Here is a 9,335-nt window from a genome sequence, read left to right as displayed (position 1 = left end):
TTGAAAGATGCATTTGGCAAGCATCTCCAAATTCTCTGTAACACTGAGCAGCCTTCAACCCAGACCAAATCGCCTTGCAATCGCATTAGTTAAGCTATTACCCTTTGCATGATCTTGGGATTTTTACTAATCTCAGAATTAATTTGCTGACAGTGGGTCACTCATAAAAACACAAAAACTACAGGCAAATGAATATTCTGTATAACTGGTACAGCAGACAAAGTATTTTAATTATATTAAAGCACAGCCCTGCCATGCAATAACTATCTGAAAGTTTGTATTTGAAATAAACCACCCCCCCATTCAAAAAAGTTAGCTACTTTGGATCATTACATTTTTCTGATAGGAACAGAAAAATGTTTTATCTCTCCTTTTCCTTTGTGATTATTACTTTCCCCCCATTTTTACACTTAATATTGCATTTACATTAAAATCAAATAATAGCTCATGTATATAAACTTGCTGTGTCAATTAATCTGAAACATTTTCTGATTAATATTATTTTAATGTTCAAGTTAGCTACAAACTTTAACAAAGATGCAGAATACATTAGGATTACATGAAGCATACATTTCTAGAAGAATGTATTATGACATTACTTCAGTCAGCATATCATTCAATGCCGCATCTTTTGCTGTTTCCAGTCTTCTTAAAACATAAAAACAAGTTCTTGTGTACTTTGTTTTCACATATTTACCACACTAATCCCTTTGGACGTTTTGATTTTCCTTTCTTTTTCAACTGATACTTAATCTTCTTTCTTTGTCTTGGATGCATCCATAATGGATACTGTCCATGTTCATCCAAAAATGTCTTTTTGTTCCTTTTTTTATCTACGTCCATGCTAGAAGCGTCATCTGGGAAGATTATGGTTGTTTGCATCATCAGAGTTAAGCCACAAATTCAATATCTCAAATCATCAACATCAATTATTGGCAAATTGTAAATTAACCCAATAAAATATTCACTCCTGGCAAGATTTGCTACTCAAAGTAACACGCAGCTGCATTACACAAACTAACTAGGTCCAATTTAAATACGTGATCAATGCTGAGCTAATCTGGTTTTAGATGACTCTAGAGATTTAAATTATTCACTCATTTAAGAACTTTAGAGCACTGAGTTCTCACTGTTTTTATTTACATTATAAAACTTAAAATAATTTCAAACTTTAGCTTAAAATTGATTATGTATCTTTATGGAATAAAATAAAAGTAATTAAAATAATGGAAATAAACTTGGGAGCAAAAAAAACAGATGTTGAGATATAAACCAAAAACAGAAAGCTAGAAGTGGTCAGCAGGTCAAACTGTACTAGTGGGCACAGAAAGGTCTGGAATCAAGCTGGCAACCCCGACTCATTGAAACTGGTCTAACTGCTGGAAGATTCTAGCATTCTCCATTATCCCAGGAATAATTTGTCAGGTAAATTTCATTATTGACTGAAATCAAACTTGATTGTGATATCCCATTAGTCTGTATCTACTCAATTTTTCTTCCATGTACTTCTTCCTCTACATAAATTAATGATACGCTCCAATTTTAACTCAATAACTCTTATAACCTAGTTTATTATTTCTCCTGGAATTCTAAGGCATTTTAAGCCCACTTTCATCAATTTTAATCAAACTCCCTTGATGCTTCTCTTCTCAAATCATTTTTTAAAAATTACCGTTTTCGGCAGCCGGCTTCTGTTGAAGTTTTTCAGAAGAAACGACAGTTGCAATTTCCTTAATATCATTCATATTAATGTCGCCACTCTGATTCATTCCCAGTACACTTTTCAGACGTGCAAGCTCCTTTGGTGCATTCTTCTTCCGTTTTTCTGCTCGCATCTTCCGCTTCCGTTTACTCCTTAAACTTTTTGCCATTCTTTATGCTATATTTGAATAAAAATCAAATTACATCATTCCTGTTTTAAATAGAAAACTGCACATTGAATAAGTGACAAATCTTGTTTCCCAAAACAGCACGCTGAATACATGTTCTGCGTCCAAACAGAGTAGGGCTTTACTAAGTCCCAAATATAAATTTTAATACTGTGTTCTGTTACCCGGCACATACAATTTGGAATTCAGTCTCCAAGTTCAATTCTAACACACTCCAAGCTAACAATGCCCATCTTACCGGGGCCCTGGATGTAAAATAGAATCATATTCTGCAGCGCATCAGCTTTTACCAGCAATAAATAAAAAGCAAAACGTTAATTTTTTGGGACACATTTTATCTGATATTTTGGAGCTTTTCCTACATAATAGCAAATTATTTATTTTGATTAATGTCAAAATTCAAGTACAACACAAATAGTAAGAATACAAGATAGAATTTTCCTTTTATTTTTCGAATCTTCCCTTCTTTAATCCTTTTATTTAAGCTTATGGCTTGTCAGCATAACTCATAATCTTTGATATCCCTATGAACTTTGTAGAAAAACTGCAATCATTTAAGTTTTGAGTTTTGAAACTATCAAACACAAGTTTGTTACAGATGGTTGCATGAAATATAAGGCTGTGAAAATAGGTGATTTTAACTTTCACATCTTGACTGGGACTCCAAGGACTGGATGGAATAGAGCACATGTGCTCAGGAAAGTTTCCTTAATCAGTTTGTAGAAGTCCCAACTAGAGAGAGTGTAATACTGGATCTCCTCTTAGGATGTGATACAGGGCAGGTGACAGAAGTGTATGCAGGGTACATTTTGTGACCATAATTCCAATAGTTCCAATATAATTATGGAGAAGGATAGGACTGGTCTTAGGATTAAGATACTAAATAGGAGAAAAAACAGTTTTGGTATCAGAAGTGATATGGCAGGTGTGGGTTGAGGTGGATTGCTTTCCTGCAGAGATGCCTGTTAAGTGAAGGGGTTGGCCTCCAAAAGTGAAATATTGAGAGTACAGATCTGTATGTTCCTGTTAGAATAAAGGGCAAGGCTAACAGGTTTAAGGAACCTTGGTTGTCGAGAGATATTGAGGCCCTGGTAAAGAAAGCAGAGGTGTAGATCAGGGATAGGCAATCAGGAACAGCTTGAACAGTACAAGAAATGGAAGAGGACACTAAGAAGAGAAATCAAGAGGGCTAAAAGAGGACATGAGGTTGCTCTGGTAGACAAGGTGAAAGAGAATTCCAAAAGGTGCTATAGATGTATCAAGAGCAAATGGATATCCCCAAATCACAAACTGCAGATTGGACAAAGCTGTCTGCAGCAAGGCTAATCAGCGAGTACGCAGCAGGAGGCTAGTTCTGTTTGTCTTTCACTGACATGCGTCTTATAATACTTACAAAATGTGACACAAAGTCTACAGTTACTGCAGTGGGATCATCTGCCAGAAACAGTTAAAACTACAGCGAGGTGAGAACGTGAGAAGTCTACTACTGCATCACTATCTACCACTACAACTTCCATTAAATCCCTGATACTTACTATATTTTGAAAGGAAGTTCAATTTGCTTTACTTGGTGAGTACATGCACTTTACTGCCACACTGAATTTGCATATAATAGCAATTAAATATATTTGCCTGATTATTTCCCTAGTTTTATTTTTACTCAGCTATTTCTATTTCACATGTATATTCAATACTGTACTTTTTCACGAGATTATACATATAATTCTTCGATGCTTACTATTTTTGTCTAGAGCATACTCACAAAATGGTATTGTCACTGTGTGTGTGTTTGTGTATCATTTCTCAGTGATTAGCAGCTTGGAGAGCAAATTGTCATGGCTTAGTCCAACATATTTTACCTGTCAGATATATTTAAAAAATTTAATTTATACAACAAGAAGTCACAAGGAAAAAAACTGCAATCTCATATCATGCAGAGAGGCTATTACCGATTTCCCTGGAAAACCTCAAACTTTTCAAAAGAGTTTATGGAATTTCCTTCACTGGTCAATCTTAAAATGGAATTGCAAGGTGATGATCTGATTGTATATCTTGATCATTTGAAACAACTGCACACTGATATGGAATTTTGGCTCAGAGACCTGCTGGAGATGCATATTGCAGACTGGTGGATCCATTTGGGGTGAATATGAATGATGTTGACACTACATTGCAAGAATGTCTTATTGAGCTGCAGAGTGATATAACAGCTCAAGCAGAATTCAGACACAGCAAGCAAAGGTTTTGGATAACTGTTGATATTCAAAACAAGTTTCCACAGCTCTGGGAGAAAGCAAAGTTGATTTTTTAAATTCAGAATCAAAATCAGGTTTATTATCACCGACATGTGACGTAAAATTTGTTAAATCAATGCAATACATAATCTAGCAGAGAAAAAGAAATAATTTTTTTTAAAAATAAGTAAAACAATTACGGGTATATGTATATTGAATAGATAAAAAATGTGCAAAAACAGAAATATTGTATCTTTAAAAAAGAGAGGTAGTGTCTAAAGATTCAATGTTCATTTAGATATCGGATGGTAGAGGGGACAAAGCTGTTCCTGAATCGCTGAGTGTGAACGTTCAGGCTTCTATACCTCCTATCTGATGGTAACAGTGAGAAAAGGGCATGCCCTGGGTGCTGGAGGTCCTTAATAATGGATGCTGCCTTTCTGAGATGCCGCTCCCTGAAGAAATCCTGGATCCTTTGTAGGCTAGTACCCAAGATGGAGCTGATTAGATATACAACCTTCTGCAGCTTCTTTCGGTCCTGTGCAGTAGCCACTCCATACCAGACAGTGATGCAGCCTGTCAGAATGCTCTCTACTGGACAACTATAGAAATTTTTGAATGTATTTGTTCACATCCCAAACCTCTTCAAACTCCTATTAAAGTACAGCCGCTGTCTTGCCTTCTTTATAACTACATCGATATATTGGGACCAGGTTAGATCCTCAGAGATCCTGACACCCAGGAACTTGAAACTACTCACTCTCTCCACTTCTGATCCCTCAATGAGGATTGGTATGTGCTTCTGCGTCTTACCCTTCCTGAAGTCCGCAATCAGGTCTTTCATATTACTGATGTTAAGTGCCAGGTTGTTGCTGCAGCACCAGTCCACTAGTTGCTATATCTCACTCCAGTACCCAGTTGCATCAGCACCTGAGATTCTACCAACAATGGTTGTATCGTCAGCAAATCTGTAGATGGTATTTGAACGATGGCTAGCAACATGTGTATGTAGAGTAGAGCAATGGGCTAAGCACACACCCCTGAGTTGTGCCACTGTTGGTCGTCAGCGAGGACGATATGTTATCATCAATCCAAACAGATTATGGTCTTCTGGTTAGGAAGTTGAGGATCCAATTGCAGAGGGAGGTACAGAGGCCCAGGTTCTACAACTTCTCAATCAGGATTGTGAGAATGATGGTATTAAATGCTGAGCTATAGTTGATAAACAGCATCCTGACGTAGGTGTTTGTGTTGTCTAGGTGGTCTAAAGCCATGTAGAGAGCCATTGAGATTGCGTCTGCCGTTGACCTATTGTGGCGATAGTCAAATTGCAATGGGTCCAGGACCTTGCTGAGGCAGGAGTTCAGTCTAGTTATGACCAACCTCTCAAAGCATTTAATCACTGTTGATGTGAATGCTACCAGACGATAGTCATTAAGACAGCCCACATTATTCTTCTTAGGTACTGGTATAATTGTTGACTTTTTGAAGCAAGTTGGAACTTCACCCGTAGCAGTGAAAGGGTGAAAATGTCCTTGAGTACTCCTGCTAGTTGGTTGGTATAGGTTTTCAGATCCTTACCAGGAACTACAATGTTAGGAACCACTGTTGTACAAAGTATAAAAGGTTAAGAAAAATCTTATGGGTTAAGGACTCATAAGTGACTTTCAATCTGGACGATAGTTATTGCATTCTGGGAGATCAAACTAGGGCAGGACTTGTACAGTGAATGGCAGAACTATGGGGAATGACGTTATGACCCAGTGTAGAGTCTGCAGAAAACTGTGTCACAAGTAGAGAGGATGGTGAAGAAAGCATTTGGCACACTTACCTTAATCAGTCAGGGCACTGAATAATCATCATAAACAGGTTTAATATCATCGGCCTATTTTGTGAACCTTGTTTTGCAGCAGCAGTACATTGCAACACGTAATTAAAAAATAAATCTTACTAAAATATATATAAAAAATTAAACTAAGCAAGTAATGCAAAAAGATAGCAAAAGTAAAGGGAGGAATTGTTCATGGGCTTATTGTCCATTCAAAAATCTGATGGCAACATGGAAGAAGCTACTTCTGAAACGATGAGCGTATGTCTTCAGACTCCTGTACCTCGTCCTTGATGGCAGCAATGAGAAGGGGGCATGTCCTGGGTGCGGGGGGGGGGGGGGGGGGTCTTTAATGATAGATGCCACCCTCTTGATGCACCATCCTTCGAAGGTGTCCTGGATGCTGGAGAGGCTAGTGCCCATAAAGGAGCTGGCTGAACTTACAACTTTCTACAGCTTTTTCAGATCCTGCGCAGTGGCACCAACATACCAGACAATGATGCAGCCAGTTAGAATGCTCTCCATGGTACACCTCTAGAAATCTGTGTGTCTTTGGTGACTGGAACTATCCTGGGTCCTAATGAAATATAGCCACTGTTATACGCTCTTTGTAATTGCATCAATATGTTGGACGCAGGATAGATCTTCAGAGCTATTGACACCCAGGAACTTGAAACTGCTCACCCTTTTCCACTTCTGATCTCTCAATGAGAATTGGTGTGTTCCCCTTACTTCCTCTTCCTGAAGTCCACAATCAATTCCTTGGTCTCACTGACATTGAGTGCAAGGTTGTTAGTGTGACACCATTCAACCTACTGATAAATCTCATTCCTGTTCTCCTCCTCATCATCATCATCTGAAATTGTTGTCAGCAAATTTATAAAGGGCCTAGCCATACGGTAGTGAGTGTAGAAAGAGTACAGCAGTGGGTTAACTGAGCACCAGTGTTGACTGTCAGCGAGGGGATGTTATTTCTGATCTGAATCAACTGTGGTCTCCCAGTAAGGAAGCCAAGGATCCAATTGCAGAGGGAGGTACTGACGTCCAAGGTTTAGAGCTTGTTGATTAGAACTCAGGGTATGATTGTGTTGGCAACTGAGCTGTAATAAATAAACAGCAGCCTGATGTAGGAATTGCTATTGTCCTGGTGATCCAAGGCAGAATGGAGAGCCAGTGAGATTTCATCTGCTGTAAACCTATTGTGATGACAGATAAATTTCAGTAGGTCCAGGCCCTTGCTTAAGCAAAAAGTTGATTCTGGCCGTGACCAACCTCTCAAAACACTTCATCACAGCAGATGTGAGTGCAACTGGGCAAATTGTTGAGGCAGCTCATCCTGCTCTTCTTGGGCACTTGTATGATTGTTACCCTTCTGAAGCAGGTGGGAGCTTCCAACTGCAGCAGCGAGACATTGAAGATGTCCTTGAACACTCCCACCAGTTGGTTGGACATGTCTGAAATACCCTATCAGGTACACCATGAAGGCCTGATGCCTTGTAGGGAGGGGTACACCTCTCGAAGGATGTTCTACCATCGACCTCTGAGACAAAGCTCACAGGGACACCAGATGCTTCAGTGATTCGCACAGGTGTCGTTTTATTCTCCATTTCAAGGCACGCATAAATGGCACTGAGCTCACTTGGGAGTGAAGCATCACAGCCATTTATGTTAGGCTTTGCCTTGTAGGAAGAAAAGCCTACAAACTCTGCCAGAGCAGATGAGCATCCGTTCTTAACTTCAATCAAAATTGTTTTCTCGCTCTTAAAATAGAACTTCCTGGATTTCTTGAATCATTCTGAATCGCTGGTCTTGATTGCCACAGTCCTTGTCCTCAGAATAGATGAAAAGTTATGTTGCAGCTACATAAGACATTGGTGAGGCTAATTTTGGTCACCTTTTTATTGGACAGGTGTAAACAAACACAATTAACCAGGACGTTGGCTGTACTTGTGGGCCTGAATTACAAGGAGAGGTTGTGTAGACTAGGACTTTATTCCCTGGAACATAAGAGATTGCAGGGCAATGACTGAGAGGTATAAGATCATGAAGGACTTATGTACATAGGCAGGGTGAAAGCACATGATCTTTTTCTCTGGGAGGTGAAAAACAAGATGAAGTAAGCTTAAGGTCAGAGCTGAGAGATGGGCTGAAAGGTCTGTTTCTTTGCTGTACTTTTCCACGTCTATTTAAAGGGGACATCAGGGGCAGCTTCTTCACACAAAGGGTGGCAAGTATTGGAACAAGCTGTCAGAAATAGTGGTTGAGTAGACATAACAGCAACATTCAAAACTCATCTAGATAAGTACATGGATGAGAGGTTTAGAGAGCTTTGGGAACAGTATGCTGGGCAAAACAGCTAGCACAGACAATTTAAGCCAAAGGACCTGTTTCCATGTAGTAGGACTTTCTTGACACTCTATACCTTAAAATTAGATCCACTACCACTTCTCCTGTAGTGAGACCATCCAGCCACTTGCTCAAAAGGCTCCGTAGGATACACTAAAAGTTCCACTCCTCTTTATCTTTCATACTAACGTGATCACATTCAATTTCAGTAATGTTGAATACTCATTACTATAATCCTACTGCTCCTAGATCTTTTAATTTTGTAAACACAATCAACTTCTATACCTGTTGCTGACTGTTAAAAGGGTCGTGGTTTATCTCCCTTAGTCACTAGCACACTTTGTTCCCATGTGACCTCATTTGATGAGCCTTTGAAGATATCGCCATAACTGCAATACCACTTCCTTTGCAATTCCCGTCATACCTTAAGATTCCGTACCCGGGAAAACTCTAGTCCTGTCCTTTTAACTATTTCTCTATGCTAGCATTTATTTGTGCTGCTCAATACCTCAGCTCCATCTGCTTTACTATTCGGACTCCTTGCATTAAAATAGATGCAAATTAACCCCGCACTCCTCCCACGACAGAATATTGAATTTCTATCTAAATAGCATTTCAAAAGTTTTTAAAGCTCTCTGAAATAAAGTAATAATACAATGGCAGATAAGCGGCCGTCGCAGAGCCTTCAGCATATGTGAAGATGTGGAGTACTGCTCGTGTTTGAGAGAAAGGCCATGAGTGAACTGACGTTTGCCTCAGACCGGCCGATCTCTCCGCAGGAGGCCCACGACGAATTCGCCGACTATTCCTGACGGCAGGAATTTAAGAAGGCAAAATGCCGCGCTCTTACGGTTGCCTGGACGTAACTCTCGGCTGCTCAGATCCTCGCTTACAACAGAATAACCGGGGAGAAAAAGTTTTACTTACGTCGGTCACAACAGGCAGCCACTCAGCACACACCACACGTGAAATCGGGGAGACCGGTTCTGAGGATCATGGGAACTTGGAGGATTACCTCAGTCCTCCCAACTCACACCG

General features: G+C 39.5%; 1 protein-coding gene across 1 annotated transcript; it reads right to left on the bottom strand.

Moving 5' to 3' along the window:
- Positions 1–484: 484 nt before the first annotated feature.
- llph (LLP homolog, long-term synaptic facilitation factor) lies at positions 485–9,335 on the bottom strand. The gene is made up of 3 exons (XM_073059578.1): positions 9,225–9,335; positions 1,673–1,879; positions 485–857 (listed from the first exon to the last, which is right to left on the bottom strand). The coding sequence occupies exons 2-3, from the start codon at positions 1,869–1,871 to the stop codon at positions 694–696; spliced, it is 363 nt and encodes a 120-aa protein (XP_072915679.1). The 5' UTR covers positions 1,872–1,879; positions 9,225–9,335; the 3' UTR covers positions 485–693.

This window comes from Hemitrygon akajei, chromosome 10, assembly GCF_048418815.1.
Source record: "Hemitrygon akajei chromosome 10, sHemAka1.3, whole genome shotgun sequence".
NCBI classification, from domain to species: domain Eukaryota; kingdom Metazoa; phylum Chordata; class Chondrichthyes; order Myliobatiformes; family Dasyatidae; genus Hemitrygon; species Hemitrygon akajei.
Note: the sequence above shows the minus strand (reverse complement) of the source record. Positions and strands in the feature narration are given on the sequence as shown.